Here is a 21,763-nt window from a genome sequence, read left to right as displayed (position 1 = left end):
CATTTTATAGCTGTAGGTGCTTTAACAACTCTACGTCTGTGCTGTTGGGTAGTTCAGTCTACAGTCCCATTAATCATGTATATTAATCACATGTGCATGAAAAATAATTCTATATCAAACTAAAAGCAGTAGAAAAACCTGTAAAGCTTACACATGCTTGTAAATTAAGAAGTCGGATAAATGTTGTTGAGTACAATGTACTTTCCTCTAAGATATAGGATTAGGATTAAACTTTATAGTCATTACACATGTATGAATACACGGTAACGAAATACAGTTTGCGTCTAATCAGAAGTGCAAGAGTAGCAAGAGCAATTATAAACAGATAAGTAAAGTAGAGATCAAATATACAGATGTACTACGGGCAAATGTAGCTATATGCTGATATATACAGATAAGGGTAGTATAAATGGTGGAATAGCTATGAACAGATTATGTACAGAGAAACCAAATATACAGATGAACTATAGCCAATTTACAGATGTACAGGTGTATTCATATGTACAGATGATCTGTTTAGCATACATATGTTCTAAATTGCTATACAGACAAGCAGATCATGGTCATTGGGAGGGATAGGAGGTGTGGATGGAAAGGTTCAGTAGAGTGACAGCTGTGGGGAAGAAGCTGGTTTTAGTCTGTAGGGTACAGTTATTATAAATCTGATATTAACTGTCCTGTAAGTGTGTGTCTTTTTTTCAAAGTGAATGTGACGTTAAAGGGTGGATCTGATATTCCTCATACTTCATCCTAAATCATACTCTGCCTTATCTATACTGTCTATTTAACTACAAGTGGGACAAACATTTATAAAATGATCATATTGTGTTCAGTTTTGAGATACAAATGTGACACTCACATTGTGACTGTGGCCATAAACTCCTCATGAAAGTGTTTATAAAAAGAACATTCTCTCATCTACTTTAATACAAATGTAATATTAATAATTCATATTATTGTAAAGTGTATAATTAATACACCCACAGCTCACTTTTAGAAAGAATCCAGGGTCAAACCACTTCTGCTGTTCTGTGCTGCACAATAATAGGTTTCACAGTGTAGTAATGCCATTGTTCAGTATGCACTGAAGCCTCTGCCCTCCTTGATTTCTTTACCATTTGTGGGCTTTGACCTGCATGCGTTTAAGGCCTTTCTCTCCAGGTTTACTTTGCTTTGCTTTATTTTGCTGTTCTGTGTGTTGTGATTTTTGGTTTTGCTGGTCACATGACTCTTTTCAGTAAACTCTGTTTCGAGGATTCTGCTCTGTTCCAGAGGATCTAAAAAGTTGGATATGCAAGTGATTGGCTGGATAAAATTCATCATATTGGTCTGGGTCATCCGACAGGATGGACAGTCTGCTATGTCTTGATGGTGGCGGTATTAAAGGCCTGGTGCTGATCCAGATGCTGATCGCTCTGGAGAAGGAGGCGGGCAGACCCACCAGAGAGCTCTTCGACTGGGTAGCTGGTACGAGCACAGGAGGCATCCTGGCTCTGGCTATAATCCACGGTGTGTTTGTGTTCCCTTTTCCAGTGCTGGGTTTTCATCACATAGCATCAGAACAACAATGACATTTCTTCTATGTGTAGGTAAATCCATGGAGTTCCTGCGCTTCCTGTACTTTAGGATAAAGGAGCAGGTGTTCAAAGGATCAAGACCCTATGAATCAGCACCGCTAGAGGACTTCCTCAAAACAGAGTTTGGAGAAAACACCAAGATGACTGACATAAAGTTCCCCAGGTAGATATCTGAATGTGATAATAGGCAGAAAAATGCCAAAAAAACCCTAAAATTCAAAAGAATTGCAGACCTCTGCCCAAGCTGCTCGTCATCTGGGCAGCATTTACCTTTAAGCAAAGAGTAATGTATCTTCTATTAAAACATTGTGCAATAGATAATAGGTAATGATTTGTAAATAACTGAAATAACTTGAGCTTATTGTAGAATATTATAATGCAGTTTATTTCTAACCAACTAGCAGCTCATTCATCATCGTGTGAAACAAAGTGAAACAAAGGCAGATGTGATACGTAAAAGTGAGGTCAGAGGTCAAATGTGATTAACATGAACCCACTCTACACTCCTACAAAGTTTTATTATAATTCATTCATAACTTTTCGACCTGTCACACTTACAGAGAGAATGACAAATTGTTGCATTCTAAATGTTATGCAGCCATCTGCCACAAGTTGGCGCTGCAGCTTTTACATTGTTATAGAAAAGCACCAGAAATTTGTTAATGCAGCCTTGATCTTCTTTTACGTCTGTCATTGTTCAGACCTCAGTGTTTCTTAGGTTTTATACTAATCAATTAGCTACAGATTTTTCCTTATTTACTCGACTAAGAATTTAGTCGCCCTAGTTTCTGCTGGTGCTAACAGTGTCATATAAAAGCTTTAAATATCCCACTCTTTTGCTGTGATTGGTCAGTTTTTAAAACTTTGAGCTGGTTTTACCCTGATGTGTTAAATTGAGTCACCTAATTTTTTCTGAGGTTCAGTTCCTGAGAATTAAAAAAAGGTACTGACTTGCTTAGATATGTGTAGCATGGCTCTCTTAACACTAAAATAATACATCTGAAGCCAGATTGTTTTTAAAAATATTTTTGTAATTTGGTTGAAATGCTGCTGTTCAAATTTTCAGGTGTTTAAGGAGAACAGGCAAACATCCTTTCCCTTCTTTCTTTCTTTACAGGGTAATGGTGACCAGTGTTCTGGCAGACAGACATCCAGGCGAGCTTCATATATTCAGGAACTATGACCCTCCATCCGTCTCCAGAGAGGCCCCATACACCACCACTGCCACATTCAAGCCTCTCACCATCCCACAAGGTACGTCAGATATCACCTGTGTTTGTCGGGCTACAGCACCAGCCCTCAAATGTCAAATGTATTAAATGGGATGTTGAAGTGCTCTGAACATACCACTGGATGGCACCAAAGGAATTTTCAGAGCTCATATTTTAATGTGAGGGTTATGTACTTTCACTTCACTGAGGCAATAAAACCTGAAAACTAAGCCTGTGTGTGAACACAACACTGAAACTGAGACTGTGTGTGCTGTTCATGAAGGAGTCGTGTCCTGTGCTGTTTGAGTCCCAGCCGTGTTGTTGTTACAGGCTGGGAGGATGAAGATGTGTTGATAGTAGGATACACAGAAGAGCCACCCAGAAAGATAAGGAAGGTGACAGATGAAGGTGTGTGTATGCGTACAGGACCAAGTCCTGGAAAGTCGTGAAAAAGACAGACAGGAAGTGATAATTATGAACTCAGAACAGTGTAATTGCATTTACTATGCATTCCTTTCTTACTTATATCCTTGTGTTCATATCAGAACAACTTGTATGGCGAGCTGCTCGCTCCAGCGGCGCTGCTCCCACCTACTTCCGACCAATGGGGCGCTTTCTGGATGGAGGGCTGCTGGCCAATAACCCGACACTAGATGCCATGACAGAAGTCCATCAGTACAATAAGGCCTTAAAAGCAGAGGTAGGCAACCGGAGCTCTATTCAATTTCCTTCCTTTATGCACTTAATGGACGTTAAGCCACATGGATTTGTTCGTGACTTCTTCTCTGCACGTGTGTCTCTAAGGGCCGTGAGAAGGACTTAAAGAAGCTGGGTATAGTGGTCTCTCTTGGAACAGGTGAGCCAAGTAATTATGTGTCGAAATGTTAAATTATGTGAGTCGTATCTCTTCTTCTGTGTCTTTAATAGTCATTAAATGCAAAGTAAACTGATATATACACATACTGGCCACTTTATTAGGTACATATCGCTAGTACTGGGTTGGACTCTGTTTTGCTTTTAGACCTGCCCTAATTCTGTGTGGCACAAATTCAACAAGGTGATGAAAGGATTCCTCAGAGATTTGGGTCCATATTGACGTGATATCACAGAGTTGCTGCAGATTGGTTGGATGCACATAAATGATGTTATGTTCAAGGAACCAGACATGGCACATTATCCTGCTGGATACAGCCTTCAAAAGATTGGTAAAGTGGGGTCATAAAGGACCACATAGACATACAATATAGACACGCTCAGCAACAATAGTCGGGTAACTGTGGTGTTTAAATGATGTCATTTAGCACTAAGGGGCCCAAGAGCGCCGGGAAAGTGCCCTTGAAACCATTGCACGACTAGTAGCAGTGCGGACGTTTGTGTTTTTTATGCCACATTTTGACCCAACACTCTAAATGTTGCTGCAGAATTTAAAACTAATCAGACCTGATACTTTTTTTCTAATATTGTGTTGTCAATTTTTGGTGACTTGTAGCCTCAGTTTGCTGTTCTTAACTGATAGAAGGACACGTGGTGTGGTCTTCTGCTGCTTTAGCCCATGTGTTTGACATGTTTTATGTTTAGAAATGCTCTTAATTACCTTAGTTGATACTAAGTTGACCATTCTCTTGTAAACCTTAGAGACGGTTGTGTGGGAAAATCCCAGCAGATCAACAGCTTCTGAAATACTCAGAGCAGCCTGTCTGGCACCAACATCTGTGTCGCTCAAATAAAGTTTGTTCCTCATTCTGATGCTCAGTTTGATTTTCAGCCGTTCATCTTGATCATGTCTAAATGCACTGAATCGCTGCCATGTGATTGACTGATTTAGATAAATGTGTTAACATGCAGTTGAACAGGTGTACTTAATTAAGTGGCCAGTGGGTGTACATATCAGTTGTATCAGAGCTACACAGGAATACATACCTATCACATTGTGAATAACTAGCTCGAGTTCAGTGTCTCTATTTGAAGTCCCCCTCCCCTTTATCATTTTGTACACGTGCTCCTGTGTGTCTCCAGGTAAACCTCCTCAGGTGGTGGTGAGCTCTGTGGATGTGTTCCGACCCTCCAACCCACTGGAGCTGGCCAAGACCTTTGTAGGAGCAAAAGAGCTGGGCAAAATGCTGGTATACTGTGTGAGTGCATCATTTTTCAGTTTATGTCTGTGAGTGGTTAACTCTGGCCATTGCTGTAATGTGCCCTGATTACTTATTTTTATTTAATCTGTTATTTGTTTTTATTCCATTTGACATTTGTGCATGTATTGGTGTTCTAATAACAAAAACATTTGTTAAAGCATGTTTGTCTTGCTCATTATAAATATGTCTCTCTTACTGCACAGTGTAAAGACTCTGATGGCTGTGCAGTGGACAGGGCCAGAGCGTGGTGTGAAATGATAGACACCATTTACCACAGGTCAGAAACGACACACGTGTTGGTTTTGCTTCTTTTTTAATGCATCCTCTTTTCTCAGCCTCTCTGTATTTGTACCAACTTGCTCTCATCCATTTATCTTAGAATGCTTGTAGTTGTTTCTTATTCTCAGACGCTTCATCTGCAGTGGTTTAAAAGGAGTTCCTGTAAGACTAAGTGTTTACTTCAATTTATTTAAATGGTGACAAATCACAACAACAGTTGTGATTTGACTTTATATTGTAAGGTAAAGACCCTACAATAATACAGAAAATAGAGGAAAGCCCAGCAATCATATGACCCCTCTATGAGCAAGCAGGAAGAAACCTGCACTAAAATCGGGCTCACATAGAGGCGGCCATCTTTGGTGACCGGTTGGGGCTGAGTGGATGAGACAGAACAAAGACATGCTGTGGAAGAGAGCCAGAGATTAATAATAACTATTGATTAAATGCAGAGAGGTGTATAAACACATAGTGAGTGAAAAGGGTGACTGAAGAAGAGACACTCAAAGCATCATGGGAATCCCCCAGCAGCCTACACCTATGGCAGCAAACTCAGGGTCACATGTTCCAACCCTAACTATATGCCTTATTAAAAAGTTACATTTTAAGCCTAATCTTAAGACTAGAGATGGCGTCTGTCTCCCGTGTCCAAATTGGAAGCTGGTTCCACAGAAGAGGAGCCTGAAAGGCTCTGCCTCCTATTCTACTTTTAAATACTCTAGAAGCTACAAGTAAACCTGCAGTCAGAGAGCAAAGTGCTCTAATAGGGTGAGACTGTTCTATGAGGTCATTAAGGTAAGATGGGGCCTGATTATTCAAGACGTTTGTGAGGAGCAGGATTTAAAATTAGTTTCTGACTTTAACAGGGAGTATGACTGCATCCACATAGATATGATTCACACGTACATTTCATGTGAACTGTCACAGTGATCAAATCTGCAGCATGTCAGTTATCTAGAAGTAGGACATTTATGACCAACCTATATATGACATGACTGCAGTTTTGTCACATTATAAATTACTTTCATGGATGTAGTTATGACATTTCAATTCAGTTTGGTTTTAATTAAGTTTTATTTATATAGCATCAAATCACAGACCACCTCAAGGTACTTTATATTTTAAGGTAAGTTACTTTACAGTCATAGAGAGTAAACCACAACAACCAGATGACTCCCTATGAGCAAGCACTGCTGACAGTGGGAAGAAAAAAACTCCCTTTTAACAGGAAGAAATCTCCAGGCTCAGGGAGAGGGGCGGCTTTTTGCTGTTGAGGGTGAGGAAGACGAGGTAAAAGAGGCACTGTGGAACTAACTGCTGTGTCTTTTAGCTTCATGGATAGATAAAGGTGCACACCATTTAAATAGCAATAGAAATATGTATAATACGCCTGCCTAAGAGAAGCATGTAGAATATAAATAGAACTGGTCCCTGCAGAGAACCCTGTGCATCTATAAATATGTAGATGTTTGTGTTTATAAATATCATATCAGTCCATACATATAAATTTTGATGTCAGTGTTTCCGTTAAGTTGTGTGATAAAAAGGACCCTAAAGTGTCACAAGGTCATGAGGTTATGTTGCATCTTCTCTTTTTCACTGTACTCACGTGAGAACCTGAGACCAAATGCTGTAGTTTCACTTCTGTTAGAAACTCATAAAGTACCAAATAACAGGTTTACACTGCAGTCGATCAGTTTAGCACACACACTCTTTTTCTGTTGTACCATGTGGTTCAGCATTGTCTTGTAAGCAAGCCTGCAGTGGAAAAGAAGCATGAACGTAGCTCCAAAAGCTCTTCAGCAGTAATGGTGATTTTTTTTTTCTCTTTTTTTTATTTACCCCTTTCTTTTTGCATTTTGTCTTTACTGTCTTCAATATGTCTCTCTGCACAGTTAGTTATCACTATTTTGTTTATTAATCACTGTGTCCGTTGCATTGTGTGCAGATTGAGTCCCCAACTATCTCAGGAGGTGATGCTGGATGAGGTGAGCGACGCAGCCCTGGTGGACATGCTGTGGGAGACCCAGATATATCTGTATGAGAAGAGGGAGGTCCTCCAGTCTCTGGCAAAATTACTACTGAACAATTAAAAGCACAAGAACATCACAAATGGAGGCTGTGAAGAGTGTTTGAATGGAGCAGTGAGATTACTGAGCTGTATGTCTGACTAAAAACTGTAATGTCTGTGTTGGTGTGCTCTGTTTTCAAACTGAATGAATCAGTTTGAGTATGAGTACAAAAGTATTAAATATGTGGAAAGCTAACCCAGGAAACAGCTGACCTACTAAAGCCTGTTTAAAGGTGTTTTATGTAGCATCATGTGACATTAGCACTGATCCTGTTGTAGTTGATCAGGTTTACTTCTAACATATGAACCAATGAAGAAGTTGAAGATGTACTAGGGAAATGTAAACTGACTGTTACAGTGTCATGTAAGTTTCCACTTCCCCCTACACTGTGGGTCAATCTACCTCCGGATTTGTTGAAGTAAATCTGGAGTGTGTCCTTCCCTTTTTTCCTCACTTGTTCATCACATTCACTTGTGACACACACTTACAAATACACCCGAGTCATTGAATTTTTCCATTAAGCTGTGTGATAAAAGGGACCCTGAATTGCCACCAGAGCATCAGCAGTATTCTCAGGTGCAGCTGAGATGGTGGTGATGTTGAACCAGTTCTGCCTTATGTGTGGGACCCACATTTGTACCTTTTCTTCCTTCCGTAGTAATCTAATGCCTTTCTGAGTTATTTATACTGACTTGAAACGCAATATTTAGCCTCATGTCTGTTGATAAAATCTGATATTAATATGAAATCTTAAAACTGACATGAAAGATGTATTTGAATGAATCATCTCCGTGAAAGATAAAGGAACAGCTGCTATCTGCACAACACGGACAAGAGGAACAAATTATTTTGTATTTTTATTTTTTTGTATTTGGCTTAATCCTGAAGTATAAATGGTATGGGAATAAAATATCTTAATATTGATCGAACTGCTTTGTTGTTGTTTCAGTTAATCTCAGTCAGCGTGCACCCTTATAAACTTGGCTGTTTATTGCTTTGAAACCCTCTATGCATGATAAGGTCAGTGGCTTTATTGCTTCCTTTGGCCAACTTCTTGTCCCAGCAGGGTATCTGACGAACAGCAGGGTGTAGATGTTGCCCTGGATCTTGTCCACCCCATTTGGCTGACTCCTCAGAAGTCGCCTTACTCTCTGCAGGTGTTTGGTGGTTGCAGCTTGCCAAGCGGCCTCTTCATGGTTGCCATTTGCCTGTGTGATTCCAAGGTACTAGTACTATAGCTGTCCTCAATGTTTGAAATGGTTACTTTCTGGTAATGCAATCGGACTACAATTCTCCAGTAGGAATGACAATCCAGTGTCACTGCTGGTTGCTGCATTCAACAACAGAAGCTTGGTATGTTGTAACATCTATAAGGATGATTTGTTTGTCAGTCCAGGCATGATTTAGGTGATCCAAATGCAATTACCTGAACAAAGTCTTTAATGTTGTCCTAACTTTTAAGTACAGTAGCAGTGGATGTGGGTTGGAGTTGCAATGACCTTCAACCTGCAGGTGACCACACCATTTGTGACGGAGAACTCATCTCCATGTGTCATGCAAGGAAACAATCATATTCTTTAAAGCAGAATTATATTTGCTCTACTTAAAAAAAAAAAAAGTCTGCTCTCGCAGAAGAGAAAAGATTGACAGGGGAAGTTTATTTCTGCTGCTTGTATCCGTGATCTCGTTCTTTCAATCATTACCCAAAGCTTATGACCATAGGTGAAGATGAGGACGTAGCTCAGAGAGTAAATTGAGATCTTTGCTTTTACACTCAGCTCTGTCTTCACTTCAAACTGGGAGTTTAATATCTTCTGAACCAGGGCCTCTGTCAGATGTCTCCAGGTCAGCTCCTCTCCTCACCTGAGTGTCCAGACCATACAGCTGCAGATCCTCAAGCTGTTTATTGAGGTCAGTATCTCTCAACCGAAGACACTAACTCAGGCTCCCTCCCCAGTGTCCCGAGGTGACATTTCATGTCCCACTCATCAGCCACTGATAGCTCTGACCACCGTCCCGACAAACAATAATGTCATGAAAGCATATTTTAATAAAGGGCTTTGCAAATATAGCTATTAACTTTTCGACAGTCCCGCCGGGCACACGACCTGGCCACCCGTGTATCCGGCAGGGAAAGTACCTCCAGGACACTCAGGCCCACCCGAGCCCAGGCTTCTCGTTGAGAAGAGGGTGTCAATTGCATTCAGGGAACGGATGATGATCAAATTCATTATTGATGAGATAGCAGAGTAAAGTTACAGCAAATGGAAAGTAATCTGTACAAAACCTGGAGCTGTACTCAACTACAATACTTTAGACTTTTTTTTTCAAAAGGCATCAACAGCACAGACACAGTGGATATCATTCACAGAACAATGTTTTCAACCAGGATGTAAACATTTTTATTTCTGCTGTTAGGTTGTATAATTTGACATTTTCACGTGTTAAATGAGACAAAATGTTCACACTTCAAATGTTTTGTTAAATTCAATTGTTTATTTGATTGGTTGATCGTAGTTTTTCATGGGTAAGATGTTATAATACCCTGGTTCACTCAGTGACTACTCCGTCTCCTAAAAATCTTCTTTAATTCAGTTCAATTCAATCCAACAGTATTTACATACAAATGAATTGAATTGAACTGAACTAAAGAAAAAAACCAACAATCCCCTATGAGCAAGCAATTGGCGACAGTGGGGAGGAAAAACTACCTTTCAAAAGGTAGAAACCTCCAGCAGAACCAGGCTCAGGGAGGGGCGGCCATCTGCCGCGACCGGTTGGGGTGGGGTGGAGCCGATGACAAAGTTATACACAACTAAATATTAAAGCAAATATGCTTTTAAATGGGTGTTTTGGCACTGGAAGTGACTGATAATATTTAGTTGTATATTACTGTGATTTTATAGGAGACGGAGTGGAAGTCACTTAAGTGAATAGTCTCGAAAACCAGTTGCGCTTCTTTTTCTTTTTTGGTTTTTCTTTTGGCACTTGGTCATCTCGGGCCTCTGGACTTTCTGGTTTGGTAGCGCTGGCCTCCTCTTTTCCTGGCTGATTCTCCTGGAGTGTCTCGTTTTGGGCTGGAGAATTTTCAGGATTGGCAACGTTGGACTGGTCTTCTTGCTTTTTTATTGTCTCTTGCAGAGACAGCAAAAACTCCTGAAGTGTGATCTTTTCTTCCTCTGCTTGCCCGAGTTGGTTGCAGATTGTTGTGTTCTCCAGGTTTTGCTCCACAATTTCCCGATGGGAAGCTTTGGTTTTCTCCAGCTCTTCTTTTAAATTTTGCACCTTCAAATCATCTTTTTCACAAAGAGCCTCACTGGTGCTGAGTTTGTCTTTCAGCTCAGCGAGCTCACAGTTGGCTCTTTGTTCCTGATTGTTGTGCTTTGCAACTTCCTCTTCAAGATTCTTTTGAGTTTTGAGGAGCTGCTCACGGAGTTGTTCGATCTCTTCTTGCTGTTTTTTGCACTGGACCTCCAACTCAGCTTCTCGAACACTTTTTACGTCTGTAGAGTCTGTGTGTGGAGCTTCTGCAGTTTGTGTTGAAGCGTCCACACTCAGCTCTGCAGCTGTGACAGCTGTGTTGCTGTCTTGAACAGGAGCCTCACTTACCTCAGGGGTGAAGTTCTCCTCGGGTGTCTTTCTACGAGCCTCTTCCAGCTGTTTTTGGAGTTCAAGGATGGTCTTTTGAGCGTTTTGTCTGCAGCACTGTAGCTGCAGGCGAACCCAATCATTCTGAGTTTTAGCTGCAGCAGCTTTGTGGTTTGCAGCTGTCATTTTATAAAGATTGGTTTTGCACATGTGCTGAGCCTCCTGCAGGTGGAATCTCAGCGCACCCAGTTCACCAGTCTCATTGTATGGACGACTGCCATCATTTGGTGTTAAGTGAGGCTGTGGCTGAGGTGGCCCATTGTTGGTGTTATGGTCAGGATGGGGCTGATGTGGCACAGGCCCTCGTTTTGGCAAAAACCGTGGATTTTGCCAGTGTTGCCCAGGCCCATTATTTGGTTTAAATTGGGCATTGGCCTGATGTTGCACAGGCCCTTGTTTTGGCAAAAACTGTGGATTTTTGCCAGTGTTGCCCTGGCCCATTATTGGGTTTAAAGTGGGCATTGGGCTGATGTTGCACAGGCCCTTGTTTTGGCAAAAAGTGTGGATTTTGCCAGTGTTGCCCTGGCCCATTATTGGGTTTTAAAGTGGGAATTGGGCTGATATTGCACAGGCCCTCGTTTTGGAAAAAACTGTGGATTTTGCCAGTGTTGCCCTGGCCCATTATTGGGTTTAAAGTGGGCATTGGGCTGATGTTGTACAGGCCCTCGATTGGGTCCAGGGTTTCTGGCTCTGGGGTTTGGGTTTGCATTTTTCTGCATCTTCTTGTTTGCACCCTTTGGTTTGGCAGCATCAGATGGAGTCCCCTCATTTGGTGTCTTGTTTTTCCCTTTTGGTTTTGGGTTTTGCTGCTTAGGGCTAACAGCGGCCGATGAGGTCCCTTCCTGGGGATCAAGGTTTTGCTGCATATGTTGCATTTTTCTTGTCTTTTGTCTTACAATGTCGAATGATATTTTTTCTATTCGATCGGGGTTTGGGTTTGTTGCATACACTTAACGTGTCAAATCTTTGTCTAAAGGTTGGCTCGTGGTGTGTTCCTATACAGTTTCACAGTTCTGAGACATACTGAGAGCACGCTGGTGTTCTACTTAAGGACTTTTGAGAGAATGTTATTGCTCAATTTCCCTTTGATCCTTTGATCTGGAGTGTGATGTCAGGGAGTGCAAATGGAGTGTGATGTCATCCACTTAGAATGTAAAATGTGATGTCATCAACTCAGCAGAGAGTTTTGTTTTTCTTTGAAATAGAATTCTACCAAACTTAAATAAAAGTCTTTAACTTTGTACGAGATGTTAAATTTCCAATCGAAAGGCCAAATCTACCCGAGAACTTCAGGAGAAGATTACACAAATAGCTCAGAAGCTTCAATAAATGCTTCAGGATCAACATGTTTTCTATATACACCTTTGGGATGTTGCATCTTCAAAAAATAAAAATGAAATGACTGAGCCTCACACAGGAATATTGCTGCTACTTGTTTTACTGAACCTTCTCTTAGCCGCATGTTCATAACATCAGTGTCTGTTCACTTCCTCCTGCAGGACGCTCTCTTCTTCCACTGTCTTACAGAACCGATACTGCCTCTCCTGGCATTACCAGTGTAACAACACACTATGTCCTTTATCACACTCATTCTATGTCTGTTTCTTCAGATGAATAACATGAGCTTGTATCTATGTATCTTTATCTATGAATAATAAATGTTTTCCATACCAATATATTTATATAACAAATAATTTCTTACGATACCACAAAAAATATTTTCTATTCACCCAAACAAATTTGAAAAGAGCCTTTTTCATATTAATTTCTGTCCCAATGCAAAAAGAAATATGTTCAAAGCTTCAAGTTTAAAAGGAAATAATGTTATTTAACACTGTTCAGTTGGAGATTTGCTATATTGTATAGTATTAAACTGTAAGTCTGAAATAGGTCAGTTTTAAGGAGCATTAACTCAGGACAAAGAACTTATTTGCTTTCTGTGTCAGACTCACAAAGTGGTCATCACCACAGGGATGTGTGCATGAGTTAATGCTGTAGAGGAAACAATGATCAGGAAGAGAACTGCTGCCACAGCCGCTCCTTAAATACCTGGTCTTGATGAAGGGGAATGACAAATGTGATGGAAAATGTGTCTTTCACCTCCTCTAACCTCTGTGTACTATTGATATGTATTTGTAACTTGTACAAAGTTGTAGTTTTTTTTCAGTCTTCATAAAGTCTAACTAAGCTTTGCTCAAGGCCATGACGCACTTCATTACCAAACTGGTGCCTACATTTCATTTCATTTTTTTTCCATTTCTTTATTTATTTCACACATGGTTCAACAGTGTTTCTTTTCCTACATACAGAACCTCCTTCCCATTAATATGACACTGCACCCATGGGTGAAAAGGAGCAGGAAGAAGAATAAATTCTTGTTAGCACCTGCCCCTATCTGCAATCCAAATATTCTTACAAGAGGGCGCCAATACCCCCCAAAAACCCTCTAACATGTATCTTTATGTAACAATGCAAAACTAAACAACAAATCAACATAATCATCAATATACAGCATTAAATGGCAATGGAAATTTTTTTCTTCCACATTTAGCCCTAATTACTTTCATGTTCTTCATACTGATTTATCCTTTTAAGTGTGTAACACATTTTAAAACTGTGCATGTTTGTACAACTCTTGAGATTATCTTCAAGAGAATTCCATATTTTTATACCTTTAACTGTCGGACACATTTGCCTTTGTGTGATCTTAGCAAACTTATGCTTAAAGTCAAACTTCCTTCTACTGTCCCCACTTCCTGAACACAATACAGACAAGACTGCATCCACGCGACGGATATACAAGAGCTGCTATAATTGAGCATTTTTGTCAATGCTGGTACAAACCCTGTTGATCCCTTTTTTTCCCACAACAACAAAAGGTATTGTTGGGTGTTCGGGGGGGGGGGCATGTGTGGCGGACCACTAGAGGGCTCCACTCACACCCACTGTTGAGGAAGTGTGTTCCTGTGTTTTGTGGCGCGATATGTTCAGTTGATGTTGGAGACGAATAAAGAAGGAGTGAGAACTGAGAGCCAGTGTTGCCAACTCCTTAGTAAGGAAAATCGCTATTGGCTGTCCTAAAAGTCGCTAGAAGTCGCCAAATGACGTCATCACCTAATTTGCATAATTTGTCATGCTAATGTAATTGTAACCTACGTTGTTGGAGAGAGAAATAACGTTGTGGAAGAGACATAAAGTGAGTAAAAAACGTCCTAAATGCAGTTAGAATTTATTTAGAACTACAAATTAAATTTCTTTTAGCAATTATTGTTTTTTAATGTCACAATTCCAACCCTGCTCCTTTATCCAGGCCTGGACTGGCAAAAGTGACCCGAAATTGGCACTCTGGTGGAGTTACTTTGTGTGTGAGAGTGTGTGTTTATAAGTAGTTTTAAACCTTGTGATCCACAAAACAGCCTAACAGTAAAAGAAGAACTCATGCGCGATTCATTTGCAGTTTGGACGCACAGGTGTGAACGTCTCCTGCCCTGATAGCAGCTGGGGGAGGACTATCCTCCACCCGTGAGCGCTTTGGCACGGGTGAGGCGCCCACGGCAGCACCGCTGCTTGTTGAGAGTGGGAGCGATACGCGTTTTCACGTCAAAAAGTCGTCATAAATAAGTCTCCAATAATACCAGAAAAAGTCGCCAGATTTGTCACTAGTCGCTTTTTAGAAAAAGAGTCGCTAAGGGGGTCTGAAAACTCGCTAAATATAGCGACAAAGTCGCTAAGTTGGCAACACTGCTGAGAGCTCTGTGTCGTTCATGCTTACCTCCCACCCAAGGGAAATACGCCGCCCTCAAAGAGCTGCTTCTTCGGCGCTATGCCCTCTCTGATGCTGAACGAGCCGAAAAGCTCCTCAACCTGTCAGGCTTGGATGGCGGTACCGCGCTCGAGCTCATGGAAAACATGTTATCGTTGCTCGGGCCGGATGACGGTGGATTCCTCGTCGCCCACCTCTTCCTCCGCCAACTACCGGCCGCCGTGAAGGGGTTGCTACACGCCGGCACCGCGGAAAGAGCATCTGTTTCTACCATCAGCGTTTTGGCGACAGAGCGCGTCGCTGCCTGCCACCTTGCGCTTTCACGGCCCAGGGAAACGGACCCGCCAGCGCGCCGTAGCAGCCGCGGCCGCTGGCAATACAGAAAGGCTGCTCTTCATAGAGGACTCGCATTCCGGGAGACGTTTTCTCGTGGACTCCGGCTCCCAGAAGAGCCTCCTTCCCCCTACCGCTGCCGACGGTCTAGCAGCGAACTGTGGGCCGCAGCTCATCGCAGCTAATGGCTCTCCCATCAAAACGTTTGGGGAAAGGTTGGTGACTGTTTGTTTTCATGGCCGGGATTTCCAGTGGAACTTTATTGTTGCCGCTAGCTCTGTACCTATTTTAGGTGCTGATTTTCTGTGTGCTCATGGACTGCTTGTCGATGTTGCTAACAGACGTTTAATTGATGCTCTCTCGTTTTCTTCGCTACCCTGTTTTACTCGGGCCGCCGAGCCCCTGATTCGGGCTAATGTAGTGACCTCCGGGGATGCTTTTCAGCGATTGCTTTTAGAGTTTCCATCGCTGTCTGTCCCTAATTTCTCTAGCACGATAACGAAGCATGGGGTTGAGCATTATATTCCCATGGTCGGGCCCCCAGTGTTCGCGCGCGCCGCCTCGACCCCCGCGAAACTGTCCGTCGCTCGGGAAGAGTTTGCAGCCATGGAGCGGCTTGGCATTGTACAGTGTTCGAACAGTGCATGGGCCTCTCCACTTCACATGGTGCCCAAATCGGACGGTCGGTGGCGGCCATGCGGAGATTTCCGCCGTTTAAATAATGCCACGGAGAATGACCGTTACCCCATCCCCCACATTCAGGATTTTTCTGCCAATCTCGCCGGAACGTAGATTTTTTCTAAAATTGACTTGGTGCGGGGGTATCACCAAGTTCCCGTGCGCGCCGAAGACGTTCCTAAAACCGCTTTTATTACCCCCTTCGGCTTGTTTGAGTTTTTGCGCATGCTGTTTGGCTGAAAGGTGCCGCCCAGACCTTTCAGCGGCTGATGGACTCCGTTTTGCGTGGGCTGCCGTTCGTTTTTGTTTATCTGGACGATATATTGGTGGCCAGCTGCTCAGCGAGCCAGCACGAGTCCCATCTGCGCCAGGTTTTCCAACACCCTTCCAAGTGCCAGTTTGGGTTGCCTGTTCTGGATTTCCTCGGGCACCGGATTTCCGCTGAAGGTGTGGTTCCGTTGCCCGACAGAGTCCAGGCTGAAACAGCCTGGACTCTGTAAAACAGCCAAAGATCTGGTTGACTGGCTGCCGGAACGCGTCCATAGCATTTTCCGCAGCCAAGTCTGCGCTGGCTGACGCCGCCCTGCTGGCCCACGCCGCCCTGCTGGCCCACGCCGCCCTGCTGGCCCACCCGTTTCCGTCGGCGGAGATCGCGTTGACCACCGATGCGTCCGACGTGGCAGTGGGTGGGGTGTTGGAACAGCGGGTTTCAGGTCTCTGGCAACCGCTCGCCTTTTTCAGTCGTACGCTCCGGGATGCTGAATGCAAGTACAGTGTTTTTGACAGGGAGTTGCTGGCCCTGCACCTCGCAACACGACATTTTCGTTTTTTTCCTCGAGGGTCGCAACTTTACTGCGTACGTTGACCACAAACCTTTGACGTTTGCGATGTCCAAGGTCTCTGACCCATGGAGCGCACGCCAGCAGTGGCAGTTGGCGGCCATTTCAGAATTTACCACAGACATTCAGCATGTGGCTGGTAAGTCCAACCCACGTCGCTGACTGTCTCTCACGTGTGCTGGTTTCTCCGGTGTATGTCGGCGTCGACTACGCTGACCCGGACGTCCTTGCCCTTCAGTCAGCAAAAAACGGGCCTCGTGCTGGAGGACACCCCGGTGTGGAACGGCGGTCCGCACCTTCTTTGCGGCGTTTGCACCGGCCGCCCCCGCCCGGTGGTTCCCCTTTCGTGGCGTCGTCGTGTTTTTGACTCGGTGCATGCCCTCTCTTATCCCGGCGTCTGGGCCTTGGTCAAGCTGGTCAGCGCCCAGGTTCGTTTGGCCGGGCCTTCGCAAGACGGTGAAAGAATGGGCGGCGGTTTGTATCCCATGCCAACGCTCGAAAAATCCACCGGCACACACAGGCACCCCTCGAACCTTTCCGTGTCCCGGGTAGGCGTTTCGATCACGTTCATGTGGACCTGGTTGGTCCCTTACCGCAGTCACAGGGTTTCACGCACCTTTTGACTGTGGTGGACCGCACGACCAGGTGGCCGGAGGTGGTACCCCTGGCGTCCACGACAGCGGTGACGGTGGCCAGGGCATTTTTGTCAACGTGGGTTTCACGTTTCGGTCCCCTGGCTGACATTACCTCAGACAGGGGCCCCCAGTTTGTTTTCTGAGCTTTGGTCTGCTATGGCTGACAGCCTGGGGGTCAAGGTCCACCGCACCACAGCATACCACCCGCAAGCTAACGGGATGTGCGAACGGTTTCACCGGTCACTTAAGGCCGCGCTCCGGGCTTCCTTAACAGGTGGCGACTGGGTCGACCGTCTTCCGTGGGTTTTGCTGGGATTGCGTAGCGCGGTTAAAGAAGACCTCGGGGTTTCCCCGGCTGAACTGGTCCTCGGCCAGCCTCTCCGGGTCCCCGGGGAATTCTTACCTGAGAGCCCTCCCCAATGTTTCGATACCTCTTTGTTGCCTTTTCGCCCCCCAAGAGACTCATTTCCTGTTCCTGGTCCTGCGCACCACTGCCTGCCTGACACTTTTGTTCGGAGTTCGTTGGACTCTGCTCGTTTCGTTTTCGTCAGGCACGATGCTCATAGGACTCCGCTGCGTCCACCATATGACGGGCCATACAGGGTTCTTAAACCAGGCAACAAACATTTCATTTTGGACTTTGGCGGTCGGCAGGAGGTTGTCTCTGTTGACAGACTTAAGCCTGCACATGTTATGCAGGAGGATCAGGTGGTCCCGGCCCAGGCCCCTCGCCGCGGCCGCCCACCTGCCACCGGGCTGATGGATTCTGTTTTTTTCCCCCAGGAGCGACCCAAAATCAACGGAGTCCGAGTCGTCTGGAGCTTTTTCTGACCGCCAGTGCCAGCCTCGCTCCCGGGGTTAGGGTTAGGGTTGCCCTCTGTCAGTTCCCCACCCCCCCGGTTCAGCCGTTCCGGCCATTTACTTAAGCGCTGGGTCCTGGACTAGTTCTGCTGGGTGTTCGGGGCGGGGGGGCGGGGGGGGGGGGGGGGGGGGGCATGTGTGGCGGACCACTAGAGGGCTCCACTCACACCCACTGTTGAGGAAGTGTGTTCCTGTGTTTTGTGGCACGATATGTTCAGTTGATGTTGGAGACGAATAAAGAAGGAGTGAGAACTGAGAGCTCTGTGTCGTTCATGCTTACCTCCACACCTTCCCTTTTTTCCTCACTTGTTCATCACATTCACTTGTGACACACACTTACAAATACACCCGAGTCATTGAATCTTTCCATTAAGCTGTGTGATAAAGGGACCCTGAATTGCCACCAGAGCATCAGCCGTATTCTCAGGTGCAGCTGAGATGGTGGTGATGTTGAACCAGTTCTGCCTTATGTGTGGGACCCACATTTGTACCTTTTCTTCCTTCCGTAGTAATCTAATGCCTTTCTGAGTTATTTATACTGACTTGAAATGCAATATTTAGCCTCATGTCTGTTGATAAAATATGATATTAATATGAAATCTTAAAACTGACATGAAAGATGTTGTAGCGAACCCCCCCGAATGAAGGACGACACTTTACTGATGACATTTTGAAGGTTTAATGGCTGTTCTGGTTCCTTAAGAGTCACCACTCACGTTATGTAGTGTTATATAAGTTCATGCAATCTTTATTCGTTTCTGGCACACTGTTCATTTTAGTTTGACATTCTACCGGAAGTGCTACTTCTCATTACTTCCTGTCTAACGGGAGAAGGACAGTTTGCTACTCCTGTGCCTACCTATGCTGCCTCTTAAGCCAGCACAGTCTGTAAGTTGGCAGTAATGTTGTGTTTTACAGTGAATGTTTAGCACTAACTGTCGTGTATTGTTTGTGATATTTTGAGAAAGTAAATTCACTCAATGATTTGCTTTATTAGTCATTAGCCTAGACGCTAATTAGCGCTAGCAAACCGCTAACATTAGCTCGTTAGCTTGTTTCGTTCTGCTTTGCTTTGCATAGTAACAGGTCATAGCGTCTTCTAATTGTAAGAATGTTTGCTTATGTCAGCTCATACGGGATATTTTGTGTTTGTTTACAGTTTTACCATTCATCCATTGATGTATTTTCAACAAAGCCATGCTATGCGTCCAATCAAATAAATCCACCAGAAAGGAACAACGGTGTGTGGTTTTCTACATGGGATGATGGTTGTCTGTCTGCCTAGTTAAGTGCAAGGGCAGAATAATGGCAGTAAATCATCAATCTCACCGTAAGAGCTGGGGATGTATACATAGAAACAGCGTGTAAGCAAAAATAATCCACACTCTTACAATCGTAAACCTTATAACATGAAGTTCGTTTCAACGTAACATTTAACAAATGTAGCGACTGTCAAAAAAACATCTAAACGTGTCCTCATTTATATCATGACCATACCTTGTGTCTCTATCAAGGGGGCTGCTAATGACAAAAGAAATCTCCATAGGCTCCGTTTAAGCCATCACATTTCAAAACTCCCGCGACTGCCGCTGAAAACTGTGCCAAAAACAGTTTTACAGGAAATCGTCCCATCAAAATAAAAGCTTCTACACCCAAACAAGAAGTTGGTAGTAGAAAACAGCAATGAGTGCCAAAATAAGGTGCAAGGAAAGGCATTCAGGGTTATTTACAGATGTATTTGAATGAATCATCTCTGTGAAAGATAAAGGAACAGACGCCCTGCTGCTATGTGCACAACACGGACAGGAGGAACAAATTATTTTGTTATTTTTATTTTTTTGTATTTGGCTTAATCCTGAAGTATAAATGGTATGGGAATAAATATCTTAATATTGACCGAACTGCTTTGTTGTTCTTTCAGTTAATCTCAGTCAGCCTGCACCCTTATAAACTTGGCTGTTTATTGCTTTGAAACCCTCTATGCATGATAAGGTCAGTGGCTTTATTGCTTCCTTTGGCCAACTTCTTGTCCCAGCAGGGTATCTGACGAACAGCAGGGTGTAGATGTTGCCCTGGATCTTGTCCACCCCATTTGGCTGACTCCTTAGAAGTCGCCTTACTCTCTGCAGGTGTTTGGTGGTTGCAGCTTGCCAAGCGGCCTCTTCATGGTTGCCATTTGCCTGTGTGATTCCAAGGTACTAGTACTATAGCTGTCCTCAATGTTTGAAAAGGTTTACTTTCTGGTAATGCAATCAGACTACAATTCTCCGGTAGAATTTTCCAGTCCAGTGTCGTTGCTGCATTCAACAACAGAAGCTTGGCATGTTGTAACATCTATAAGAAGGATTTGTTTGTCAGTCCAGGAATGATTTAGGTGATCCAAATGCAATTACCTGAACAAAGTCTTTAATGGTGTCCTAACTTCTTTTAAGTACAGTAGCAGTGGATGTGGGTTGGAGTTGCAATGACCTTCAACCTGCAGGTGACCACACCATTTGTGACGGAGAACTCATCTCCATGTGTCATGCAAGGAAACAATATTCTTTAAAGCACAGTTATATTTGCTCTCGCAGAACAGAAAAGATTGACAGGGGAAGTCTATTTCTGCTGCTTGTATCCGTGATCTCGTTCTTTCAATCTTTAAATCAAGCTTATGACCATAGGTGAAGATAAGGACGTAACTCAGAGAGTAAATTGAGATCTTTGCTTTTACACTCAGCTCTGTCTTCACTTCAAACTGGGAGTTTAATATCTTCTGAACCAGGGCCTCTGTCAGATGTCTCCAGGTCAGCTCCTCTCCTCACCTGAGTGTCCAGACCATACAGCCGCAGATCCTCAAGCTGTTTATTTGAGGTCAGTATCTCTCAACCGAAGACACTAACTCAGGCTCCCTCCCCAGTGTCCCGAGGTGACATTTCATGTCCCACTCATCAGCACTGATAGCGCTGACCACCGTGCGACAAACAATAATGTCATGAAAGCATATTTTAATAAAGGGCTTTGCCAAATATAGCTATTAACTTTTCAACAGTCCCGCCAGGCACACGACTGGGCCACCCGTGTATCCGGCAGGGGAAGTACCTCCAGGACACTCAGGCCCACCCGAGCCCAGGCTTCTCGTTGAGAAGAGGCTGTCAATTGCATTCAGGGAACAGATGATGATCAAATTCATTATTGATGAGATAGCAGAGTAAAGTTACAGCAAATGGAAAGTGCTCTGTACACAACCTGGAGCTGTACTCAACTACAATACTTTAGACTTTTTTTTAAAAAAGGCATCAACAGCACAGACACAGTGGATATCATTCACAGAACAATGTTTTCAAACAGGATGTAAGCATTTTTATTTCTGCTGTTAGGTTGTTATAATTGGACATTTTCACATGTTTTAAATGAGACAAAATGTTCACACTTCAAATGTTTTGTTAAATTTAATTGTTTATTTGATTGGTTGATCGTAGTTTTTTCATGGGTAAGATGTTATAATACCCTGGTTCACTCAGTGACTACTCCGTCTCCTAAAAATCTTCTTTAATCCAGTTCAATTCAATCCAACAGTATTACAAACAGATGAATTGAATTGAACTGAACTAAAGAAAAAACCCAACAATCCCCTATGAGCAAGCAATTGGCGACAGTGGGGAGGAAAAAACTCCTTTCAAAAGGTAGAAACCTCCGGCAGAAACCAGGCTCAGGGAGGGGCGGCCATCTGCCTGCGACCGGTTGGGGGGG

General features: G+C 43.6%; 2 protein-coding genes and 1 long non-coding RNA gene across 4 annotated transcripts; 2 read left to right on the top strand and 1 right to left on the bottom strand.

Annotated features, from left to right (window-relative positions):
• The first annotated feature begins 947 nt into the window (after nt 1-947).
• On the top strand, nt 948-8,203 carry LOC146517394 (85/88 kDa calcium-independent phospholipase A2-like). The gene is made up of 9 exons (XM_085163331.1): nt 948-1,509; nt 1,590-1,740; nt 2,695-2,831; nt 3,119-3,196; nt 3,334-3,488; nt 3,593-3,644; nt 4,805-4,920; nt 5,127-5,200; nt 7,151-8,203. Exons 1-9 carry the CDS (start codon nt 1,347-1,349, stop codon nt 7,293-7,295), a joined length of 1,071 nt encoding a protein of 356 aa, XP_085019457.1. The 5' UTR covers nt 948-1,346; the 3' UTR covers nt 7,296-8,203.
• A 1,545-nt stretch (nt 8,204-9,748) lies between these two features.
• On the bottom strand, nt 9,749-11,460 carry LOC146517393 (uncharacterized). The gene has a single exon (XM_085163330.1). The coding sequence runs from the start codon at nt 11,451-11,453 to the stop codon at nt 10,200-10,202; it is 1,254 nt and encodes a 417-aa protein (XP_085019456.1). The 5' UTR covers nt 11,454-11,460; the 3' UTR covers nt 9,749-10,199.
• A 6,688-nt stretch (nt 11,461-18,148) lies between these two features.
• On the top strand, nt 18,149-20,865 carry LOC146517392 (uncharacterized). Of its 2 annotated transcripts, none has more exons than XR_014874390.1 (3): nt 18,149-18,919; nt 20,067-20,226; nt 20,751-20,865. It is a non-coding gene; the product is annotated as an uncharacterized LOC146517392 (long non-coding RNA). The 2 variants fall into 2 exon arrangements; XR_014874391.1 differs by lacking the exon at nt 18,149-18,919 and adding an exon at nt 20,469-20,513 and having other exon boundaries at nt 19,594-20,226.
• Nucleotides 20,866-21,763: the final 898 nt, after the last annotated feature.

The sequence above is a fragment of the Neolamprologus multifasciatus genome, chromosome 6 (genome assembly GCF_963576455.1).
Source record: "Neolamprologus multifasciatus chromosome 6, fNeoMul1.2, whole genome shotgun sequence".
Taxonomy (NCBI): Eukaryota; Metazoa; Chordata; class Actinopteri; order Cichliformes; family Cichlidae; genus Neolamprologus; species Neolamprologus multifasciatus.
Note: the sequence above shows the minus strand (reverse complement) of the source record. Positions and strands in the feature narration are given on the sequence as shown.